This window comes from Rhinatrema bivittatum, chromosome 6, assembly GCF_901001135.1.
Source record: "Rhinatrema bivittatum chromosome 6, aRhiBiv1.1, whole genome shotgun sequence".
Taxonomy (NCBI): Eukaryota; Metazoa; Chordata; class Amphibia; order Gymnophiona; family Rhinatrematidae; genus Rhinatrema; species Rhinatrema bivittatum.
In genome coordinates, this window is record NC_042620.1 from 262,871,468 (window position 1) to 262,897,165 (window position 25,698).

At 45.2% G+C, this 25,698-nt stretch overlaps 1 protein-coding gene across 3 annotated transcripts; it reads right to left on the bottom strand.

Annotated features, from left to right (window-relative positions):
- Nucleotides 1–1,214: 1,214 nt before the first annotated feature.
- Nucleotides 1,215–6,684, bottom strand: LOC115094223 (claudin-4-like). Of its 3 annotated transcripts, none has more exons than XM_029607046.1 (2): nucleotides 6,559–6,684; nucleotides 1,215–3,021 (listed from the first exon to the last, which is right to left on the bottom strand). In XM_029607046.1, exon 2 carries the CDS (start codon nucleotides 2,999–3,001, stop codon nucleotides 2,366–2,368), a length of 636 nt encoding a protein of 211 aa, XP_029462906.1. In that variant the 5' UTR covers nucleotides 3,002–3,021; nucleotides 6,559–6,684; the 3' UTR covers nucleotides 1,215–2,365. The 3 variants fall into 3 exon arrangements, with proteins under 3 accessions (XP_029462906.1, XP_029462907.1, XP_029462908.1); XM_029607047.1 differs by having other exon boundaries at nucleotides 6,601–6,675; XM_029607048.1 differs by lacking the exon at nucleotides 6,559–6,684 and adding an exon at nucleotides 4,208–4,465.
- Between the last annotated feature and the right edge of the window lie 19,014 nt (nucleotides 6,685–25,698).

Genomic DNA, 25,698 nt, shown 5'->3' on the forward strand with positions numbered 1-25,698 from the left:
CCCACCTTGGGCACCTTGATGAAAAGGCAAGTTATAAATGATAAATAAATAAACGTCCACCAGGAGAAGTGGGTTTATGTTGTTTGGGTGAGAAAGGTATGCTTTCGGCCACCAGTCTGTCTACCTCTGCAGCAGTGAGACTGTAGGCTGTAGCTGAGCGATGAAGTGTGGTCACAGCCAGTGGCCTGCTGCCAGCACATCTGACCCGACCTATCCCATCCCATGCTGGTTTTCAACCTGTTATTAGGAGATTGGGAGCGCTTTACTGTACCTGAAACCTACAGATGCCCTCTGAATTAGCTGGATCTCCAGAGCTTTGACTGCATGGGAGGGGATGGGGGTTGTGGCTTACGTCAGGCTTCATTAAGCCCTAGCTATGGGTCTGGTTAGGCTCCTGTCTGACCCTACCCCATCCCCACAACGCCTGACTCATGTCACTCTGACTAGTGGCTTTCTTTTCCTGCCCTGAGTTTTCTGGTATCATGTCTGCGGTGCAAGGTCTGCCCCCTGCCTGATAGGCCGCTGCCTGGATCAGCATTTCTCGCCATGTCTGTACTTGTTTCAGGTATAAGTGTTGTGTCTCAGGAATGTGCGCAGTTTTAGCAGTAGAGGAGGGGGAAAAAACCAAAAACCTTTTGCTTTGGCCCCATTGAGTCTGTGGAAGGACGACAAGAAGTGAGCAAAAAATGGTGGCAAGGTGAGGAAGAATAAGAGCAGAATGGATAGGCAAATCCTTCTGTTTGCCCTCCCCCTCATAAGCAGATCTGAACCTGAAATGTCTCCGAGGAAGGTGCTACCTCAAGGGTGCCAGCTTTTACTGCGGAACAGGAAGGGGTAGATTTTTATCAGGACCTCTTAACTCTTTACCTGTCTCTCACTCTGTTCCATGTAACGCTCAGATGCGATGTTATGTTCATTGTAAACCGATGTGATTTGTAGTCCTTACAGGAATGTCGGTATATAAAAGTAAAAAATAAACAAATAAATAAATAACTCCGCATGACCTTTCGGACTCCCCTTGCCACTCCTCTCATTAGTAGTGAAAGGTTCAGAGGCAGGTCTTCCCCTTCCCCTCCCCTCCTCCCTCCCCATAGTATGAAAGTCTGCCAGCCTCAGAATCAGCAGAGAAGGGTGGGGGCTGGTTCCAGTGAGTGTGTTTCTTGTGAGAAAGATTTACAGCCGTATTAAAAAAAAAAAAAAAAAAAAGATGGGGGGTGGGAAACTGTTTATTATGTACAAAAAAAACCCCACAAAAAACGAGAGGAATGTTACTGACAGTGTAAGAGTCAGAGGATACATTATATACAACAATATGACAGAAAGATATACAGTAATATAATATAAACTGATACTCATATAATAGGGTGCATCATCTTATTATCCTTTAAGGCCAAAGGTTCTCAATGCCAGTCTCTGCAGTGGTTTTCATGCTAAGCAAGCTATACATCTTCTTGAACCTTATGTACATCAGATAATCAATATCTTGAAAATCAGTATCTTGCTCAGAACAGACTGTGGCTATGCAGCAGTAGGGACTGGAGATTGCAGAACCTTTTATCGTCACTCTATTCCCCCAAGACCTTTTGTGTAATGGAGCAGTTCCTATCCCAATGCTACCCTTTGATGAAACAATTCATGGTTGTACAACCCTTTTTGCAACACAACATAAAAACTCCCATCACTGTTTTACAAATTGGAGGTGGGGTGTATATGTGTATGTTTATATATCTATGTGAAGGTAAACATGCGTGCGCACATGTGCGTTTAAGGCCAATTCGTTTTTGCAGGACTAAGCACCACCTGCCTGATGGTTCAGTGACAGTGCTAGATACTGCCATGCAGAGAGAACAGGGTTTGATTCCCACCTCAGATCTCCCACTCCCCGGATTGACTAGGGATGCGATGATGCAAAGATAGCGTTCAGAGTCCCTGGATTGGGGGGGGGGGGGAAGGAGTCATAGTCATTGTGCAATGGTGACATCTAGTGACCAGATTTAAGGTCTGTGATTGCAGAGTTCTGGAAGGATCCCTGGTGCATTGGACCTGGCTGAGCACTGTCACTGCAATGACTTACTAAATGTAAGTTAGAAGGGGACGTAAAATGGGGGGGGGTGGGGGGAGAAATCCCCAGGTAGCTGCAATTTTAGGCTCAGTGTGTCAGATCCCGTACTTAGTTACCATTGAGCTAGGAACAGGAGGGAACTATTGGGTCCAACAAAACACAAAGATAATAACAAAAGATTTTCTTGCTTGATTTGGCCAAAACTTGAAATGTATACAGTCTAATAAAAGAGCCAATATTTCTTTGGTGATCGCTGTTGGAAGTCAGTTGGTGGGATCTGTGCCTCCATCCCGCTGTATTGTGTCAAACATAGTTCTTACTGGTGGGTGCGCTGGGAGCATTCTTAGCATAGTACTGGGCTGAGTAGTTGCCACCAGCCTCCCGGGGGCGGAAGAAGCAGAGGAGCCCCCCAGCAATGAGCAGCAAGACAGAGGAAGCCCAGCCAATGAAGATGCAGGCACCCAGCTCCATCTTAGACACTGTGGTTGGATTGTAGAAGTTGCGGATCACTGTGTTGGCTGACCAGCTGACAGGGATAATGAGCATCACCCCAGCTATGGCTATCACGATGCCAGCGGTCAGTGACACCTTGGACTTAGCACCCTCGTTCTCCACGCAGGTAGTAAACTCAGCACCCACAAATGCCACCAGCACACCAAAGACGGCCAGAACGATGCTGACCACGGTGAGAGCCCGGGCTGCTTGCAGGTCTGATGGCAGCTGAAGCATGGAGTCATAGGTCTTGCACTGCATTTGGCCTGTACTTTGGACCACGCAGTTCATCCAGATCCCCTCCCAAGTGGTCTGGGCTGTCACGATGTTCTGACCAGTGAAGGAAGTCTCTTTCCACTTGGGAAGGGCGCAGCACACAATTGCTCCAATCAGGCCACAAATAGCCAGGATGACGCCTACCAGCTGGACCCCTGATGCTCCCATCATACACCGCTCTGCTGTCTTACCTGGGAGGAAGGAGGACATATTAGACATGAGGAGGATAAGTCTACAATCTATGTACATAACCCAATTAGAATGTAGTATCTTGGCTACCAACTAGCTCTATGTCATCTGGGCTGCTTGCAACCACTGCATCTATGGATTTGCAGGTCCAGTTTTGATAAGACAAAATGAATCAGCCCATATGGGAGGTAAAACCTGCACTGGCTCAGCCTGCTCCCAAGGACCTGGAGTCAGTTAGTATCCCTAGTAATGGAACCGGTCTCTTCTTCTCTTTCGACATTTTAGAGATTTTGAGAGAATGTGCACAACCCAGACTGAGGATACAGCTAGCATTTGCCCCACCAGGCCAGCATTTAGAAGTATCACCCCTTTCCCCTAATTATTTTGTAAAATGACTCTTACTACTCTTGCCTGCAAAAATTAGAATTCATCATGTCCAACACATTTTATAGTTGCATAGTTGAGTTGAAGGGAGACCAATGGTTCACTGAGTCCAATCTTCTTCTGATTGCTCTACATCAGTGATGCTCAACCCTGTTCTGGAGGCACACCTCACTGGTCTGGTTGTCAGGCTGATCATAATGAATATTTATGAGACAGATGTGAGATCTTTCTTATCCACATTCATTATGAATATCCGGAACATCCCTCCAGCTATCCTTGCTAGAGGCATAGTCAGGCTGCACCTGTGCTGTATACTGAGATAGATAAAGTAGAGAATACCCCGACCTGTTATAAACTGAAAGAGACAGAAGGAGCAAGAAACAATCAGAAACAGACTGAAATGGGCAGAGAGAAAATAAAATAAGTGAGAGGCCAAGCTCTGTAGGAAGGAACATTATTGCCATGGGAATTTCATGCAGCCCAGCGTACACTGGTGGAATTAGAAATAAGAGCATTATCAAGCTTAGAGAAGAGTGGGGCTCCCTAAGATGAGACAAGCTGTCCAAAGGCAGTGTCCCGCAGGAACCTCCAGAAAGTTACCTTTCAGGGATGTTTGTGGTAAGAATAAGGAATCTCATATTAAAAGAGCGGAGGGAGGGAAACATCTTCTCAAACTAAGGGGAAAGGCATCTCACCATACTCGGAAGGAAGTGTCATACAACATGAACAAATCGTTCCATTTCATATCACCGCTATACATTTCTCATAAGTATCTTGCACCATGCTATATTCCCCCTTCCTCACCTTTCCCATATTCCCCTTTATAACGACACCAAGTATGAGCGAGGAAGGAATTCTTTACTCAGAGTGGTGAAGTCATGGCACCAACACTTCAGCAGACAATGGGGGAGGTTTATCTGGAGGAAAATGGCATCCATGGGTGAGGTGATGCAGTCAGGCTCTGAGCAGAAGTGCTGATCCAGGGACTTCAGCTAATTGTCAGAGCTGAGGTCAGGCAGAATTGGCTTCAGATGCAGAGTTGTTTTTCATTTTTCTTCTACCTTACTTGGGGGGTTGAGAACCACTGCCCTACAAGGTAATCCGGGGCAATAGGCAGAGTGAGGAGTACCCCAGCCCTCTGTCTCTCTCGGTGTAGGGCACAGGTGCAGCCCGAGTCAGCCCCCCAGCAGGTTTCAGCAGTACTCTCAGGAGCTGGGTGTTTCTCTGGGTTCTGGGGGAGCTGTGAGACCAGCTCCTTCTTTTTTTTTTTTTTAATTCTGCTTGTAGCAACAGGCAACTTAATTTCTTTCCCAAAGTAGGGCAGGGACTGAGCCCTCAAGACACAACTGCAGCTGTAGCATTCTCCTTTCAAAACACAGAGGAAAGTTGCCCCACCCCTTCAGCATTTCTCCAGGGCACACTGCCTGCCTTTTCTGCTCCTCCCCTTACCTAGCTCCATGCTTTTTAGCTCCTCTCCCCATACCCCCAGGAAAGGTTACTTATCTTTCCCTCCCTCTTACACCTTCTCTTCTCCTCCCCCCATCTCCTCCTCTTCCCCTTACATACAGTGCTATTCTAAATTGCCTTTCATAATCCCTGACAGATTCATTTTTCTAGAACTCAAAGTTCTCTGTCCCACAGCTCTCACCCAACTTATGCCCCTCAGGTTTCCTTTGCTCAGTGAAACTAAGTACCTACCCCTCTCTTTTTCCTATCCCTCTGTCTCTCTGTTTCCGTTACACACGGTTCTAAGACCCAGGAACCGTCCCTGTATGACTGTGAAATTCATCCCTTGCTACTGCTCTTCTGCAGAACCCCTGGGAAGAGTTTTGTTTGTTTGTTTTTGTAGTGGTCTTCTCTCTTGGGATGTATCCAGAACAAATTCCCCCAAGGAGGAAATTCTCCTTCCCTGTGGCTTAAAAGTAACAAAAACAATATCTCACACTAAGTAGTCTGCAGCCTGCCTTCTAGGTGGATGACTGGCAATTATAACCAATTCTGGTTAAACACAGTGAAAATAAATAATTTCCAATGCACTTTGGTTGCCTGTAGATCCCCCAGCAGTTCAAAACAATGTAAAGATACAGCTGTGGGAGCAGCAGGAGGTTTCTGAGAGCCCAATGCAGCAAGAATCACCACTGCTTCCAGCTATGCGAACTGGGACTCACACCCTGATCTGACAGGTGGTGCTGCCACTCCGTAATATTTCAGTGTCTTCCCTCTGAGCTGGATAAAATGCTGTAGAGCAGAGCGAATAATACCAGAACCTTATTTTACAAATCATTGCTATACAACATTTATTTAACTAGATGCAATCATTTCATTTACTTATGTTATTTAAAATGGCTTATTAACCGCTTCCCTGACTCAAAAAGAGTCGTCCCAGGCAATGTATAGAAGTAAACATGCATAATTAACACATAACATAAAGAAAAAGAAAAAGAAAATGCTGATCAGGGTCCATAAAATCTTCATTAATATCTCTTTCACCCAAAAAGATGGTTAGGGGATTATTGTCCCCAGCACTTTAAAAAATCAGTTTATAGCCCTTTCCGCATACAATCTCAAAAGCCTGGAAGCTTAACCATCCACAGTTCTGAGAAATCATTCAAACAGACATCTAATCAATTTCTTCCAGAAAAGATGCCAGGTCTCAAACTTTATTCGAAAGATAATTTAGGGTCAAGGAGCTGTCTTTGTTCTAGAGAAAACGGAGTCCTCTGCAGCTTGCGATACCGTGCGGTACTGCATCCATAGAAGAATTATCCAAAAATGTTATAAGTAGTACAAGAGCTTTCCAGAATGTATCTGAAGAAAGGACCAGCGAGATCTCCAAAACTCGTGCACTAGAACATCTCTGGATAATTTCTACAGCGGTCCAAGGAAAGATATCACAACCAGCACATAATCTACAATTAAAAACACAGACACTCTCCCAAAACCCAAGGGATTAAATCTCCAAATCACCTTTCAATTCTCCTAGAAGAGTTTTAAACAGAAAAACCTGGGATACAAAAGACTGGAGAGGAATTTCTCTAAAGCAGAAGAGAAATTCAAATGGTTGCTTTAAAAACAGAAACAATAAATACAAAGTTAGATAAAAATAAAATTAGGAGCAATACAAATGAAAAGAAGTTGAGAGAAATATTCTCTACCTTCTCAGAATATTCTTGGAGGAAACTTTCTACTGGTTGTACCTTTCCTTTCTTCTGGAGGATCCACGGAGGAACTTTGGTGAAAAGCTGCAGCGAGGCTGAGCTGGAGGTGAGATGCTCTGTATGAGGACACCCACTCCCAGAGAAGCCTCTTAAAACCCTGCGGGGAGGGATTACAAACATCAGTGTGAAACCATCAGGCATGTGTGAACACGCGGGTGCTGCTGGAGCTGGGAGAGAGAGGGACTTGAAATTGCCAAGAGCTCCTCACTCCTGGTTAGTTCTCCAGAATCCCTACTGTCATTGCTGATTAACAGAGATTCAAGTGTGAAACAGAAACTCTCTCTCCTGTACAGTCACAGCCTTCTCCTCCTGTTGGGTCCTGCTAGTGATGTCACAGTGCTTAGTGTCCCTGTGCCCATCCCAGCTCATCCAGTCCTCGAGGTGAAACGCTCCATGACCATGCAAGTCCATTCAACTATCCAGGCCCCCTGACAATCAGTCTCAGAGATTAAAGACTGTGGGGATCAATATTTAAACAGTTTGTCCATCTAGCCAGACAAGCAGTGGGATTTGAAAATCGTACCAGTTTTATCGCCCCTGACTTACCTGGCTAAAAACTTAGGGATGGTCCGGGGCATTCTGGAGTGGAGCAAACTTATTCAGCTAAATTAGCCAGATAAACACTGATATTCAGCACTGCCCAGCTAGATTAGCCAGAGTTTTTAATTAATTAATTTATCTTAAAAGATTTCTTACCCACCAATCTACCATTTTTGGTGAATTACATAAAAACATACACATATAACATTTTTAAAAATACAAATAACATACCCATACATAACACAAACCAGCATTTGACCTTAGCACAAATAGATAAAATAGATATTACAGGGCCCTTCGCCAATTTCTAAATTGCATGACTATCTGCTTTAGCAAAGGTTAGTTGTCAAAAGCCTGAACAATAAAGTATAAGAACATAAGAACTGCCATACTGGGTCAGACCAAGGGTCCATCAAGCCCAGCATCCTGCTTCTGACCATTGCCAATCCAAGCTACAAGTACCTGGCAGGATCCTATATAATAGATATATACCATACTGCTAAGACCCAGGGATAAGGTTTGGCTTTCCTCACTCTACCTGGATAATAATGGTTTTGGTTTATGAACTTTTTCTCCAGGAACTTGTCCAAGCCTTTTTTTTAAACCCAGCTGTTACCACCTTTAAACCCATTGCCTTTACCTTCTCCTCTGGCAATGAATTCTAAAGCTTAATTGTGCATTGAATGAAAAAGTATTTTCTCTGATTTGTTTTAAACATGAACATAAGAACATAAGAACATAAGAAAATGCCATACTGGGTCAGACCAAGGGTCCATCAAGCCCAGCATCCTGTTTCCAACAGTGGCCAATCCAGGCCATAAGAACCTGGCAAGTACCCAAAAACTAAGTCTATTCCATGTAACCATTACTAATGGCAGTGGCTATTCTCTAAGTGAACTTAATAGCAGGTAATGGACTTCTCCTCCAAGAACTTATCCAATCCTTTTTTAAACACAGCTATACTAACTGCACGAACCACATTCTCTGGCAACAAATTCCAGAGTTTAATTGTGCGTTGAGTAAAAAAGAACTTTCTCCGATTAGTTTTAAATGTGCCCCATGCTAACTTCATGGAGTGTCCCCTAGTCTTTCTACTATCCGAAAGAGTAAATAACCGATTCACATCTACCCCGTTCTAGACCTCTCATGATTTTTAAACACCTCTATCATATCCCCCCTCAGTCGTCTCTTCTCCAAGCTGAAAAGTCCTAACCTCTTTAGTCTTTCCTCATAGGGCAGTTGTTCCATTCCCCTTATCATTTTGGTAGCCCTTCTCTGTACCTTCTCCATCGCAATTATATCTTTTTTGAGATGCGGCGACCAGAATTGTACACAGTAATCAAGGTGCGGTCTCACCATGGAGCGATACAGAGGCATTATGACATTTTCCGTTTTAGTCATCATTCCTTTTCTAATAATTCCCAACATTCTGTTTGCTTTTTTGACTGCCGCAGCTCACTGAACCGACGATTTCAATGTGTTATCCACTATGACACCTAGATCTCTTTCTTGGGTTGTAGCACCTATTATGGAACCCAACATCGTGTAATTATAGCATGGGTTATTTTTCCCTATATGCATCACCTTGCACTTATCCACATTAAATTTCATCTGCCATTTGGATGCCCAATTTTCCAGTCTCACAAGGTCTTCCTGCAATTTATCACAATCTGCTTGTGATTTAACTACTCTGAACAATTTTGTGTCATCTGCAAATTTGATTATCTCACTCGTCGTATTTCTTTCCAGATCATTTATAAATATATTGAACAGTAAGGGTCCCAATACAGATCCCTGAGGCACTCCACTGTCCACTCCCTTCCCTTCATGGCGTGCCCCCTAAAATTTTTATTTTTTGAAGGGGTAAACAACTGATTTTCATTCACCTGTTCCACTCCACTCATGATTTTATAGACTGCTTAGCCATCTCTTTCAAGTTGAAGAGCCTTAGCCTCTTCAGCCTTTCCTCATAAGGGAACCGTTCCATTCCATTCATCATTTTGGGCACCTTTCTCTGAACCTTTTCCAGTTCTGCTACATCTTTTTTTTTTTTTTTTTTTAGATGTGGCAACCAGAATTGCACACAGTACTTTAGATGTGGTTGCACCATGGAGCGATCGAGAGGATTCATGACATTCTCCAGTTTATTCTCCATTCCTGTCCTATAATTCCTAACATTCTTTTTGCATTTTTTTACCCGCTGCTACTTACTAACCTGAGGATTTCAACATATGTTCAACAATGATGCCTAGATCCTTTATCTGGGTGGTGACTCTTAATATGGAACCTAACATTGTGTAACTACAGTTTGGATTACTTTTCCCTATGTGCATCTTCTTGTACTTGTCCACATTAAATTTCATCTGCCATTTGGATGCTCAGTCTAGTAAGATTCTCTTGTAATTTCTCACAATCTGCTTGTGATTTAATAACTCGGAATAATTTTGTGTCATCTGTAAATGTTATCACCTCATTCTTTTTCAGATCATTATAAATGCATCAAAATGCACCTGTCCCAGTACCGATCCCTGAGGCACGCCACTTTTTACCTTCCTCCACTGAGAAAATTGACCATTTAGTCCTACTCTCTGTTTCCTGTCTTTTAGCCATTTGCAGTCCACAATAAGACTTTGACTCTTATGCTATGACTTTTTAATTTTCTCAGGAGTCGCTCATGAGGGACTTTGTCAGACGCCTTCTGAAAATATAAATACACTATGTCCTCTGGCTCACCTTTATCCATACAGGGCCAGTACTAGTTTTCTCGCTGCCCTGTGCAAAAAAATTACTGTGCTCTTCCCCGATTCATTCAGTGCCCTCTGCTACGGCTTGGAGCGGTTCACATCCTAAAACATTCATAATTTGTAAGTACAGTAAAAACATACATGGACTTTACTGAATCGGCCCGTCATTTCGCCCAGAGGTGCAGATGTGCAGCTTCTGCACCGCTGAGCAAACTGAAAAGACAGGCCTCGTCTCTTCTTCACTGCTGGTGGGACAGGGTTCACTGGCAGCCTCTCGGGCATCTTCTCTTCTTCGCCGCCAGTGGGGTGGGGGGTCCACCAGCGGCCGCACACAGCTGATTGCAGCTGGATGATGCTCCTCCTCTTCCTGCCCTGCTGGGAATGTCACCTCCGGCCACCGACATCCACGTCGAAGTCATCAACAAGGGCCTGCGAAATCAGGCCATTGTTGATGACATCATTGCAAGGTGCCGGCAGGCCAAATATATCAGGACAAATTGAGGAGAAGGTGGGCCAGAAAAAAAATCGTCCTTCGGGCTGGGTTTGGCCCGCGGGCCTTAGTTTGCCCACCCCTGATCTAAGAGGGAACTCTGATGCTAGTGTTTCGATGACGTTCACCTTCCACAAGGGATAAATCCCAAAGTGATTGAAAAAGACCTTAGTAATTCAGTAGACAAACATATCTTCTTGGCATTCCTCAAACCACTGGTGGTTTTCTAAATAATACTTATGAAAAAATGTAGAGTAGTGTAATATTAATTATTTTATGACCTTGCTTGTTTTTGGGTATATTGTTGTATGTTTGGTCACATTTTTGCTTCTTTTCTGCATTTTGAAATGGGAGGGTAAGGGATTGGGAAGAGGGACACTTGTTCCTTGGCTGTATACTGGTGTTATGTGTGGTTGAAGGAATATTGAAAATGTAAAATAAAGACGATTAAAAAAAAATATTTACAAAATTTAATTTGTTTGATTTCATTTTCAAATGGAGCAGGACACCCACCTCCCCCGCCCCAACCATTGACCCCCATCCACTATTCCAGGGGTGGGCAAATGGGGGGGTGTACCCCGCCTGGGGGGCCACCAGCAGCCGGGATGAAAAGACAAGAGTGCCCCCGCCTCTGCTGTCTGAGGCTTAGTGGAATGTCATACCGCAGGGGAAGGAGCATGCAGCTGCCAGTGGACCCGATCCCACCGGTGGCCAAAAAACAGAGAGAGAGGCTGTGCAGCCACCAGTGGACCTCATCCCACCAGCAGCTGACCAGAGAAGGACACCCCGTCTGTGCAGGCCCACGGTATTAGAACTCGCAAGAGTAACACTTTCTGCTGATCTCGCGATGCATGAGATCAGCATGGAGAAAGAGCTAGTCCTGCCAATTTTTAATATTGCGGGGCCTGCAAAGAGGAGGAGGCAGCAGAACGGGCTTCAGTGCCAGAAGCAGTGACAACCGATCGGCTCCTCCCCAACAGCCGTGCAGCGATGGTGACAGCAAGAATGAGAGAGGTTCTGAGGCTGCCAGCAAAACAGAGGGGGCCTGTCTTCAGTCTGTGTATGCATATGAATGGGAGCTTGTGTGTGTGTGTGTGAGAGAGATAATGAGTGCCTGCCTGGGGGTCTGTGTATGTGTGAGTGTATGTTTGTGTGTGAGAGAATAAGTGCCTGCCTGGGAGTCTCTCTGTGTGTATGAGAAAGAATGAGTGCCTGCTTGGGGATTTGTCTGTGTGTGTGTGTGAGAAAGAGAGAATGAGTGCCTGCTTAGGGGTCTGTGTGTGTGTGTGTGTGAGAAAGAGAGAATGAGTGCCTGCTTAGGGGTCTGTGTGTATGTGTGTGTGTGTGTGTGAGAGAGAGAGATTGAGTGCCTGCTTAGGGGTCTGTGTGTGTGTGTGAGAGAGAGAATGAGTGCCTGCTTAGGGGTCTGTGTGTGTGTGTGTGTGAGAGAGAGAATGAGTGCCTGCTTAGGGGTCTGTGTGTGTGTGTGTGTGTGTGTGAGAGAGAGATTGAGTGCCTGCTTAGGGGTCTGTGTGTGTGTGTGTGTGAGAAAGAGAGAATGAGTGCCTGCTTAGGGGTCTGTGTGTGTGTGTGTGTGTGTGTGTGTGAGAGAGAGATTGAGTGCCTGCTTAGGGGTCTGTGTGTGTGGGTGAGACAGAGAATGAGTTCCTGCTTGGGGATCTGTGTGTGTGTGTGAGAGAATGAGTGCCTGCCTGGTGGTCTGTGTGTGTATGTGTGAGAGAATGAGTGCCTGCCCGTGAACCTGTGTGTGTGTGTGTGTGAGTGTAAATGGATGCCTGTCTGGGGGTCTGTGTGGCTGAGAGCCTGTGTGTGTATGAGGGAATCTGGGGGAGTAAGCTTTTGTGTGTATGGGGGGATGAGAGGGACTTAGAGCCTGTGTATGAGAGTGTGTGGGTATGTATGAAAGCATGTATGTACATGTATGTGTGAGAGAGAATGAACATGCAATTGTGTGTGTGAGCGAGAGAGGATAAAGTTGAGGTGTCCCCCTAGCCTCCTAATTCTTGGCAATCTTAGGGGACTGGAAATCAAATTCCCAGGTATGGACAGCAGGGGCTTTTTTTTAATCCTCATTAGTTTTAATTATTGGGTGTTATTTAATATGTGTGCAGTTTTGAAATATTTTATTGGTGCTTGGGAAATTTAAAAAAATATATACGACTTTAATAGATGTTCTGTTTGTCAGTAGTTTTGAATTATTTATTCTTTTATTGGTATGATTCTTCTATTATAATTGATGCTTTTTGTTTCTTGAATGTATTGTTTTATGAGGAATGGTGGTTTTGTCATTGTTACACTGTAGAAAGAATCTGGCTTCTTGGGGTTTCAGTTTTTTTTCTGCATATTGCTGGTTCTAATTTGTGATCCTTTATTCTGTACTTGGTGAGGGTCTGTCTCTGCTCTGTGCATGTGACCAAGGGGAGAGATTTTGCTAGTGTGTAGTGTCTGTGTAGGGATCTATAGCAATCAGGTTTTTTCATTTCCCCAATAGGTGGTGTATTGGTATTCTGGGACCCAGTGTAATATTTACGGTGCTGCTTTTTCACAGGTAGGATTCTTGTTTGAGTTCTTTGTGTTACTATTGTTATGTTATGATAAGTTTGCAGTATAGATTTTGAGTTTCTTTTTTACAATCTGTCTTTCTTTGTGTTTGTGTGTACTTGATTGCTCCTATCAGCAACCTGAAGAGAATCAAAACTGGAATTTTGAGCTTCTGGCTGGCAGTGTGATTGCCTGCTATTTGACAAGTGGTTCAACAGCTGATTGGCTGGTGAGAGACTTTGATACACACATAAATATATATTATATACACGATGTAACCCAACTTTGGTGAGTGGAGTCCCAACAAATTGTATGGATGGAAGAAGGGGCTGAGGCTCATCCCTGGTCTATTCTATTGGGCAGGAGCAATCCCAGTCTCTCCTGTTCTGCCTGGTCTCTGATTCAAAATCTTTATTCTTACTATTTATATACACTGCCCTCTGCTACGGCTTGGAGCGGATCACATCCTAAAACATTCATAATTTGTAAGTACGGTAAAAACGTATAATAATGAAACTAAAAACACAACTCCATAAACTATAAGAGGTTATCAAGATACATACTAAAGACCATTCCAAATGCGGAGTTAAAACAAATGAGGCTTTAACATTTTCTTTAAGGTCACAGAGCAGGAAACAGAGAGTTCCAAAAAGATGGTGCCCCTATTGAAAACGTGCGTTCCCGGGTCTCAAGCAACTGAGCAGAGCGCAGAGATGGAATCATCAAGCAGTCAGTGCTCTTGAGATTGTAAGGCACGGGTGGGATTGTAGCCTCGGCTCGTACAAGGGCATTGACCCATGGGAAAGAGTCTAAGGTCAGAGAATTATGGACTAAAATGGCAACTCTGTAGTGAGAATTCTTTCATGGACTGGGAGTCATGCATAGATCATCCAGATATCAGTCTTGCCACTGCATTCATTAAATGTAGGTACAATATGGATAAAAGCAGAGTGGTGATTTGTGTGCTTAATTTATCTGCTTAATTTCTGATGTCCTTTGCATTTTATTGATGGACTCTTAATGTGCTTGAGGCTGCACCTGCTGTTTGTTAGAATTTCCATGTCTTTTTCCTGGGAATATTCTATATGCTTTTTGTTGTCCAGGGCTGGGCAGCAAAAATATATGACGTACATTTGCATCCACTGCCTCCATTGTATGCAAACACCTCCTGCATATTCAGGGTGGATAGCCTAAAAAGTAGACCTGTTTGTGAGACTCCACAATTAATCTGCTGCTGATCTGCCCTCTCTCCTTGAATGCCCGGATCCATTTGTAGAATATGTTGAACAGGGTTTACACAAACTGACAAAGTTTGATGAGCTCAGTAAAAAAAAAAAAAAAAGATATATTTCTATCAATATCCCTTCCAGATCAATTACCTATGACTAGATTGAACAAGGCCAGACCCAGCACCAGCACCCATTCTGAGATAGTTACTGTGAATCACTGTTTGCTGGACTACTTCCTTTTCAGCTAGCTTCATCTGATGTCTGATCAGTTATTAGAGGCTTATGCTGTCCTTTTGCGACATGTTCCAGAGTTTAGTCTTTGTGTTATTGCCTTTGAGGTGAATTTTCAAAAGATGGCATGCATAAAAACAGCGGGCACGTGTGTGTAAAATGGTGTATACGTACCTAAGTCAAGGACGAGTAACTTTGTGCATGTAAAAAAAGGGGTGAGCCAGGGGTATTCTGGGGAGGGGCCTACATTTATGCTTCAGAAGTTGCTGTTTTACAGCCTGCCAGATTTACTGCTGCTCAATATCTGGTGTTTATGAACTACCTGCTGGGACGGCAGTTGACGTGCGCGTGTAACAAACCACCAACCACTCCATTGTATAAATAAGGAGTCCAAAGCGAGGGTGAAGAGATGGTTCCTGGTCCTACAGCCTTTCAACTACAAGGTACAACTTAGGGCAGGAAAGGAAAGCACCAATGCAGGTTTCCTGTCCTGAGCGGAGTCCCTGATACAAGCAGGCGCTCGCCCAAACTGAGGGGGAGGGTATGTGAGGGAGTATATAGGAAACTTCCTCTGACCACCTTAAGGGGCCGGGCACAGCTGGCTTGTCCTGCAGGGAATCCTGGGTGAAGGGAGGAGCCCCTCAACAGAGTATAAGAACTCAGGGCCTAGAAGGGATAGCGAGGCCCCGGGGGAGGGGGGGGGAGCAGGGAGCAGGGAGCAGGGAGCAGGGAGGAGGTCAGCTGAACTTAAGGTGAGCTGCAATCTTTGCTTCGATTTGCTTTGCACTGTAAAGAAATTGCACATAAAGGAAACAGCCAGAGTCTGCCTCCTTATTCCTCCCGGCTGTTTCTCAAGCTGCAATCGCCCAAGTCACCACAATCCTAAAATCCAGTAAAGTCCCACTTCTTGTTTTCACTAAGAAAAGGATTAGGTGGATTCACAATAAAATTAATTATGAACATCCCCCGTCACCTCTCACACCAAGCATCATCCTAGAATCACAAGATGCAAGTAGCTGAGATCCTACTGGTCTCATAATGTGCACCAACCAAGAGGCAAACACACTGGAAGAGTTAGGGAGATAGACCAGGCTGGTTGATGCTTACATAACCAGTGAGGTGCTGCCACTTTCTTATCAAGGGCCAAGAATAATTCTGATCACGTGGTGATGCACTCCTTGTTTTCATAACATTATTTAAGCCTCAATCTCCTCTCTCCATATAACAAAAATAAATTCTACATCAGTAACTTAACTTTCCATTCATGAGATTCTAGACAGATTCCAAAACCTTTTACTGGATTGGCATATGAATTATCTAAAAATGTTATACGCGTGATTTTGAAACCACACAAGTCCAAATGTCACACCAGAAATATTATTCCCATCTGAAGGCGGGACCTGTTTGGTCTCAATAGCTCATGTAGAACATTTTTGGATAATACTTTACATTGATCACAGCTTGCAGAGAGAGCTGTAGAGCTACTACACTGTGTTACATATTCCAGTTACTAAACCGAAAATAAAATGCTTCTCTCTATCTTTGTTGTCAGGGATCCTACTGCGCTTAGTTAAGAAGGCCAGGAATTTAGGGATCTTATGAGATTCAAGATTGAATTCCAAAGAACCAATCCAAAAGGACGTGAAAATGTGTTGTTTTTTTAATTTAAACAGCTCATGCCACTTAGGCACTAGCTGTCCAAGCATTTGCTTAGTCTGTCCTACAAACTTTAATTTTTGGACAAACAGACTATTGTAATAGTCTATAGGTCAGGTTCCCCTAGAAATATATTAAAGCCTTGCAACTATTACAAAATGCTACTGCAAGGATTTTGTCTTGTGTCAAACGTATTGAGCATATACCGCGTATTTTGTACAATCCCCACTGGCTTCCTGTCAAGTGGAGGGCCCAGTTTAAAATCCTGGTTATTGTGCTCAGGCTGTTAAGCACTAAAAACCCATATTCCTCAGCTTCTAATATAGTGAAGTATATTCCTTTTGAGGTCATTGAAGGCTAATATGTTGCCTATACCTTCCTTGCGAGGCTACAGACTTAAAGTTACAAGAACTAGAGCATTTGCTTGCATTGCTCCGACTATACGGAACAGTTTGCCGGCAGAACTCCATGGTGAAAAAGACATTAAAACTTTCAGAAAACAGCTAAAAGCTTTAAGGTGAATTTTAAAAGCCCGGCATGCTCCAAAATGGGGAGATGTGCACACGAGACGGGCTTTCGCGCGCCCACCGTGTTTCAAAAGCCACCTAGAGGTGCGAGTATCTCCTGTGCGTGCACATCTCACTCCCATTCAAAAAGGGTTTGGGGCGGGGCATGGGAATTTCAGGGTGGGGCATGGGCGTGACCAAAAGATGTGCGCATTTTGGGGGGCGGATTTTAAAAGGGTTACGTGTGTAACCCTTTTAAACCCGCTCGTGCGCGCGCCAAGCCTATTTTGCATAGGCCCGGCGACGCACGCAAGCCCCGGGACACACGCTTGTTATAAAATCGGGCGTAGCTACTAAAATCTGGCCCATATGCTTTATGTGCCTGGGCGCACGCCCAGGTCTAGTGCTGCGAAAGTTTACTTCTGTTAGGGACGAGGTGTATGTTTAAAAAAAGAAAAAACTGGCCATACCTGAGGGGTTTTAAGGGTCTGGGGTAACGGGGTGGGTGTAAGCTATTCAACCAGGGGAGTTTGGAGGACCTAGCTCTTAACTGGGTGAACTGGTGAACGAACTGGTGAAACTGGCAATGGCGTGGGCATGCATCCCTTTTAAAATCTCCCAACTTACATGGTACAAGCGGGATTTGCACACCCAGACGCATGAGCACATATACGCGCGTTCAGGCTATTTAATAACATGTGCATATGTGTGTGTGCAAGTTTTAAAAACACCGCATCCCTGGGCGCGCACCGGTGTACACCCGCCAAGGTGCGCCTGCGCGCCAGTCTAAAAGTTATTGACCCTGTATTTTAATGAAGCATTTATGGATTATTGTTTTAATTTGTTATTTTTGTATGTGTTAGGATTCATGGGTTTGTGGGCCCTTGGCCCAAGGTGAGAGTTGGTACCGCCCATGGGGAGAAGCCCCACTGAACCTCACCGTCAGGAGGCGAGATCTGCAGCAATAGGAGACACAGCCCAGAGAGTACAGGGAGAGCAGGAGACTGGGGTGTGGATGCGATTGCCAGAATAGGTCCTCCTAGTGGTGAAGTGCTGAACAGGCCCCGAGGAGCGGGGAATGCAGGCAGGGTATGGAGGAGTGCTGAGGGAGTGACCCCCAGGGGGCGGAGCCACAGAGAGAATCAGCATGGGAGGAATGACGTAGGCTTACCCGAGGAGTGGGGAAGCCCAGGGGTCTCTGGCAGTGCGGGAGGACACTTCCCCGAGGAGCAGGGAGTGAGGTGTAGTCACAGGAATACACAAGGCGCTGCCCCGAGGAGCGGGGAAGTGCGGCACAGTCAAGGTACACAACGCGCTACCCCGAGGAATGGGGGGGGGGGGCGCGGCTCAGTCACAATGGCACAGGCAATGGCCCGTAGAGCGGGGTACACCACGCTGAGTCTCCACAAGGTAGAGTAGAACGGCAATGGCCCACAGAGTAGGGTACACCAATGTTGAGTCTCCACAAGTAGAGTAGTTCTGGGAGCAACCCCGAGAAATGGGGGAGCTGGTAGACAGCATCTGAGGTGCAGGGCCTTCCGAGGAGCAGATAGCCAGAGAGAGGAACAGGGCCCCCGAGGAGCGGGTACCCGAGAGTGTTTCACGCCAGGAGAAGCAGGAACCAGGAACCAGCGTCTGTAGAGAGATCAGCAAGACTCAGCAAGGAGGGAACTCGTTGCCAAGTCGATTAGAGTCAGGCCCTGATGGTGCTTAAGAGTCCAGGGCTAGTGATGTCAATAAAAGGTTGCCCCTGAGGTTCCCACCCTGGTGTCCTTAAAGGAGGGCCATGGAACGCACGCATGTGCTTAGGAAGGCCCAGGAGAGACATTGCGGTCGGTGGCGTCCTCACCGCCCTGGGAGTCCTGGAACGGAGCCATGAGGGTCGGAGGTGGCTAACCACAGCTGCGAGTCTTCCCAGAGGAGAGAGGGCAGTGAGGCACGAAGTAAGTAACAGTGGTCGCAGCCGTCTGCGACAGACGGTCATAAATTTGAAGCAGCACTGCGGCGGGGAAGAAAAGCCAATAAATAACTTCAAGAAAAAAAGAAGCATTATGGTATGCTATGAAAGAATGAGAATAACAGCGTCACCGGCAGAAACAGGAAATGCAAAACATGTGGCAGCGTGGACCTTTAGCAGGAAAAATTTGCCAAACTGCTCAAGTTTGCATTGCTGACTTCAGGGAGATAGGAAAGAGATGGTATTCACTCATCATTCTCCTGCCAGCATTCAAACCCCTTTCTCACCTTCCCAACATTAACTCCCTCTCGCTCCATCCTCCAGGCATTCACGCCCCCCCCCCCCCCACCTTCTCACTTTTCTTTCAGCATTCACCTCCTCTCCCTCCACATAAATCATTCACAGTAGTCACAGCTGAGGCCTAAGGCTGTTTCTGCTCCAGCTCTCCCTATCCTTCTATCACTACTGGCAACAGGCAATCTCGGAGGTAGGGGGAGGAAAGAGGAATAGGTCTGACAAAGCAGAGAAGAGAAGATGCCCTCTGCTCCAGCCCTTCCTCATCTATTATCCTTCTCCCCAATGTGCTGCCTTTTGCAGTGGTGGTGGGGGGCATGGGTGGAGCCTATTCAGCCAGTCACCTAAACAAATGGGGGCCCATGGTGGGTGATAGAGCCATTCCTGTCAGCTCCTGAAGAGATGGAGGAGGCCTGGCTTCATGCCAGTGTAGCTGAACAAGGGCTGATCAGGAAGGTAAGTGTGGTGTGTGTATGGGAGAAACAGCACACCTTTTGGGGATTATGGGTGTGAAACAGAACATTGTCCTGAGGGAGTGGGAACGGTACATCATGGGATTGGGGACTGAGATATAAGGGAGGAAGAGCACACCATTTGGGGCTGTGGGACAGAAACAGCCCAACATGGAGGAGATGGAGAAGCAGCACTGGAAGTGGATTTGGGCACCCACCATTGAGTGTTTGTGGAGGAGAAACAGCACATTTTGGGGCCCTCTCTCTTCACTCACTGGGTGAAATTATTTACTCGGCACAGTGCATATCACGTTAGCAAATTTTAACAAAAACTCTGCTTGGAAGCCCAGATAAAATACATTCCACAAGTTAAAAAAGAAAGCAAGAAGACCAAACAACTGCCAACATGACTACCTGGTACTGTGAAAGAGGTTATTAAAGCTAAAAAGGCATCTTTCAAAAAATGTAAGCCAGGTAATGGGTACATTCTTGTATATTGAGGCAACATCTGCTTTTATCTACTCATTCTCTTTTGAGTTAAGAAATGCATACATCATCTGAAAAACAGACAAAAATGTATTAAATTTGTCCAATAAATAGTAGCTTATATATTTTTATTTATTAACCTTTTTTCCATGCATTCAAGTGGACCAACAGGGCAACCATGCTACTCAGTCCTAGATGTTTGATAGTATCTGTGTCCAGCCCTTTAGTCATTCAGTCCTAGAGATTCTTACTCCTAGGGGAATTCTGTGCAACTGCGCAGTGCAGAATTCACCTCCTATGTAGAATTTTCATACTTTGTGCAGAATTTGGAGAGTGTCCCAGTGGCTGCAAGTGAAGCCATCCTGCTTGCAGCCAAAAATCAGAGAAATTGGTGGGCCATGAGTGGAGCCCATCCTGCTTGCAGTCGAAAAGCTGTGAGGCCTGCCAGGCCAGAAATAGAACCCATCCTGCTTGTGGCCAAAGATCAGAGAGGCCCAGTGGCTGCAAATGGAGCCCATCCCACCCACAGCTGAGGAGCAAAGAGGTCCAGCAGGGCCGCAGGTGGAGTCATCTCACTTGCAGCTGAAGACAAAGACAAGAGAGGCCCTGGAGAGCTGCAGATGGAGCCCATCCTGTCTGTAGCTGAAGATGACAGAGAGGCCCAGAATGACAGCACAAGATAAGAAATGTAGGTCTGAGGAAAAACTAAAGAGGTTAGGGCTGTTCAGCTTGGAGAAGACGGCTGAGGGGGGATATGATAGAGGTGTTTAAAATCATGAGAGGTCTAGAATGGGTAAATGTGAATCAGTTATTTACTCTTTCGGATAGTAGAAGGACTAGGGGACACTCCATAAATTTAGCATGTAGCACATATAAACCTAATCAAGAGAAAATTCTTTTTCACTCAGCGCACAATTAAACTCTGGAATTTGTTGCCAGGGGATGTGGTTAGTACAGTTAGTGTGGCTGGGTTTAAAAAACATTTGGATAAGTTCTTGGAGGAAAAGTCCATTACCTGCTATTGATCAAGTTGACTTAGAAAATAGCCACTGCTATTACTGGCATCAGTAGCATGGGATATACTTGGGTTTTAGGAACTTGCCAGATACTTGTAGCCTGGATTGGCCACTGTTGGAGATAGGATGCTGGGCTTGATGGACCCTTGTCAGACCCATTTTGCAATTTCTTATGTTCTTACAGAGAGGGAGTATGAGGTAGTGTGTATATGAATAAGTGACTTGGAGCCTGCCTGCATTAGTGAAGGTGTGTATGAGCTAGGGATTGTTTGTGTGAGGGAGTGAGGGTGCATGGTGTGCAAGGTGTGTGGATGCATGTGCAAGAGAGAGATTGAGCCTGTGTGTGGGTGTGTTTGTAAGAGAGAGGAGAAGAAGGTGTGATGGTATGTGTATGTGCATGAGAGAGGGAGAGGGAGAGAGAGATTGTAGGAGGGGGTGTATGTGTAAGAGCAGGACTCAGGGAGATTATGAGGCTGAATATGTGCGAGAGAGAGAGAGGGGGCCTGTGTGAGTGAGTGGGTGTGTGTGTGTGCGAGCAGAGAGGGAACCTGTGTAAGGGGGTGTATATGAGAGAGGGACAGAGGTAGCCTGTGTGAATGGGTGTGTATATGCAAAAGAGAGAGGGATTCTGTGTGAGGGGGTGCGAGAGAGAGAGGGAGCCTGTGTGAATGTGTGTGTGTGTTAGAGGGAGAGGGAGCCTGTGTGTGTGGGTATTTGTGTGCGAGAGAGTGACAGAACTTGTGTGAGGGGTTAAATGTATAAGAGAGACAGAGGGAACCTGTGTGAGACGGGGTGTGTGTGTGTGAAATAGAGAGGGAGCTTGTGTGAGGGAGTGTGTATGTGTGTGTGTGAGAGAGGGAGCCTGTGTGAATGTGTGTGTGTGTGAGAAAGGGAACTTGTGTGAGGGGGTGTATGTATGAGAGTGGGACAGAGGGAGCCTATGTGAGAGGGAGCCTGTGTGAATGGGTGTGTATATGCAAAAGAGAGAGGGATTCTGTGTGAGGGGGGTGCGAGAGAGAGAGGGAGCCTGTGTGAATGTGTGTGTGTGTTAGAGGGAGAGGGAGCCTGTGTGTGTGGGTGTTTGTGTGCGAGAGAGTGAGGGAACTTGTGTGAGGGGGTAAATGTATAAGAGAGACAGAGGGAGCCTGTGTGTGTGTGAAATAGAGAGGGAGCTTGTGTGAGGGAGTGTGTATATGTGTGTGTGAGAGAGAGGGAGCCTGTGTGAATGTGTGTGTGTGAGAAAGGGAACTTGTGTGAGGGGGTTGTATGTATGAGAGTGGGACAGAGGGAGCCTATGTGAGAGGGAGTGTGTGTGAAATAAAGGGGGAGCCTGTGTGTGTGAGGATGTCTGTGTGTGAGAGTGACACAGATGACGCATGTATAATAAATGGCTGCATGAGAGAGGGGTCAAACTCTTGGGGTGGAGACAGAGTGGAAGGGTTGAGCCTGGAGCAGGAGAGCATAGATAGTGGAGCGTGGAGGAGTTGGGGCCTGAGAGGGTAGAGAGAAAAGGATCTGGCCAGGGGAGTAGGGAGAGAGGGTGGAAGGGACACGCCTACAGTGTATTTCTATGGGAATTCTGCTCAAAATATTTAAAACTCTGCATCTTTGAGTAATAACCTTTCTGCATTACATTTTAAACTAATTATCAAAGGCTGTGATATATATTGTGTTATTTTGACTAATATAAAGTATGCAGAACTTTACATTTTTGTATGCAGAATTCCCCCAGAAGTAAGAGATGTATCCATACACAGGTTATTTGGATACACAAGCTGAATAATTCCTTAGCTTTATTTCCATATCCTTTCCTATGCCTTGCAGAGCTACTCGCCAGGGGCCAGATATAATAAGATGCGCAGTAATTTTTTAATGCACTCGTTAAAAAAATTAATTCTTGATACAGTAAACAAATGGCATGCTAACGCATTGAGGGCCTAATTTAAAAAAGCATTTACATGCATAAAATTAGGGTTTATATGTGCAAATATACTTTACTCAAGAAAGTGGGTTTTTGAAAATTGCTACAATAGTATGTTACATTTACACGAGTAACTCCTTTGAAAATCCACCTGTGAGAGTTAAAAAAATGTGCAAGCATAAAAATGTGCTCTTTTGCATAGACCGAGCACACTTTTTTTTTTTTTTCAGGTGGGGTGGGTTTAACAAATCATGTTTTGTGGGCATCTAAGTCTTTTAGGTGCACAAAATATGATTTTTGCTTGTTTTATATGCAGAAATTATGCGGCAGGAGAAAGAAGAGCTGAGCCCGGGGAAAGACATCATAGGGGCCCAGGCTCCATTTCTCGCCTCTCTCCAGACGTCCTCAGTGCTGGCAGGTGCTTCATGGCTGCTATTTGCAGTTAACCCTGTCTGACATTCCCTCCCCCTCCCCCTCCACTTCCTTATCAACACAGCACAGGCAAAAAAAAAAAAAAGCCCTTTGTGAACAGCCTGTAGGCCCACTCTGTGGCTGCTCCCAGCACCAGCAGCGGAGGAAGGAGGGTGGTACGGGTAATCCTTCCCTTGCACTCCTAGCCCCCCATTACCCCTCCCTCTCACCCCCTAGCAACCCCTCCCTCAAAGTACCCGTGCCTTACTGTACCCCTCTTCACTCTACCCCACCCGCCCCCCTCCCCCTGCTCCCTCCCTCCTTTCTCCCCCCCCCACTAGCTTTTAACTATACATATGTGCACTTGCCTCCTCATACTGTAAATAAGCCCTCATATGCTAATTTCTCAAGTGTACATGCCTCGTTTAATTTGTTTATAAGTTCTTTTGCATATTTAACCCTAACTTGAATGCAAAAAAGTTGTAATTCTGCTGTTGACTCTCTTCCTTTGTATTTTGCATATTACCCAGTTAGCCCCTCCCTTGTTCATTGTAATTTCCCTTCTCAGTTACTTGTAAACCGACATGATGTGTCCTATGAATGCCGGTATAAAAAAGTGTTAAATAAATAAATAAATAAATAAATAAATAAATAAAATAAATTAGATGGGATGCAGCAATGGCCAAAAAGCAAGCTGAGGGGTGGGCAGGGGCACATGGCTTCTTCCTGCCGTGGCAGCTGCGGGCACCAAGCAGTGGCACCACAAGCACACAAATAAAGACCAAGAGAGAAAGAGAAATGAGAAGAGAACAGCCACATGGGAGCATTAACACTAGCACTGGAAACTTGACTCCACCACTGATCAGGAGTAACATTTCCAGCATTAAGAAAGCATGAGTTAGGCCCACACACCTCTCTGCAGCGGGAGGAAGGGAGTGGTAATAGCTAATGCCTTCATTATCATCAGATATACATGGCAGAGTGCTAAACTGCACGCATGTCGGCATAAACTTCCTTCCTACATCTGGAGTAAAGGTTGTGCACAAAATTTGTGCGCACAGCTACTATTAAAAGTGAACACTCTGCCGAGCGTACCTTATTACAATGGCTTGTATCTTTGAAACTAGCAGAGTCAGTAAAGGGGCTTTGGAACTTGCTATTCCCTTGCTCCTAGGCCCACTTCCTCCTGTACCGGGTTCCTGTTACAAAGGCAGAACAGAGTGGAAGAAGAGGGTGAGAGTACCTGAAAGAAAGAATACTCCAATTTATTTTTTACCCTTCACCCACTGGCCTACCTCTAGTATTCCCCATGGCACAACATTGGCAATCCGATCTCTTCAGGCCCATTACCACTGCCACCACTACTAAACAGCACCAGAAAGAGAAGCATAACATATACTCTTTGTAAATTACAACAGAAAACTACTAACCTTGCTTAAATCTCAGTTCAGTTTACTTGTAAAAATAAAAAAATCTGGCCAGAATATTAGCATAAATTCTTATTTTAATCTCATATCATAGTTGAATATTTTAGACAAATTTCTCTGCAGTCCAGATGGTTGATGAAGCAATGGCATATACTTGTGTTCCAGGACTCCGTGTAGATTCAGGGTCAACTTGCCTCTTGGAGGTGATGTCTCACAAATAAAATAATATTCCCTCTGTATTCTACATAAAAATCACAACATATCTTCCAAAAATTCCCTCTGGCTTAGTTAGACTAATGCTAATAATGAGCACTGCGTATCTAGCTTGAAATAAAACAAAAATCAGGAAATATCTAAAAATCATCTTCCTTTCCCTTGCTATAGAATAACAACAGTGATCTGTCTGCTACCTGAAACTGCTTTTCCTTTGTTATAAGCAGCCAGCTGTAGGCTGAAATTTAGATCTCACCTCTCTCCATAAACAAACGCATCCTTACTTTTTATAAAAAGCTCATTAATATTCAATCCCTTCCTTTTTATTGGCTACAGGAATGAATAAGTAATTTATCACTTATCTAAGTTGATGCAAAAATATATAATTTGTCATTTCAAATATAACAGTATCTTATAAGCTGAATGAGAAATGTTAATTATAATAAATTCTAGTCCCCTTTTCCCAATTTTAATCGTTGAAAAACTATTCACATCCCTAAAGCACCTGAAAGAAGCAGAGAGGCCCCCGAGGAGTGGGTACTCCATTAGTGACCCCGAAGGGTAGTAAGAGTTCCAGTAGAGCTGGAGTGGCAGAGTAGCTTAGGAACAGAGAGCGAATCCCATCCGTAGAGTTCCGGTTGCTAACTCAACGAGCTAGCAAATGTAGTAGGCAGATATACCCTGGAGTCGTGACGTCAGAACAGGGGGACGCCCCTGAGGTTCGCACCAACGTGGAAATAAAGATGAGGGCGGGGTGCGCGTGCGCGCCCTAGAGGTACTTTGAAGGAGAATGGCAGGAGGCAGCACCATAGCCAGTCCAGGGACACCAGAGAGGTTGGCAAGCAGTCGCCGCAGCGGCCATCAGTCCAAGGTGAGCGGGAGGAGCCGCAAGTAGAGAGGAATAGGCAGGGAGAAGCCATCGAAGACCGACGGACGCAACAC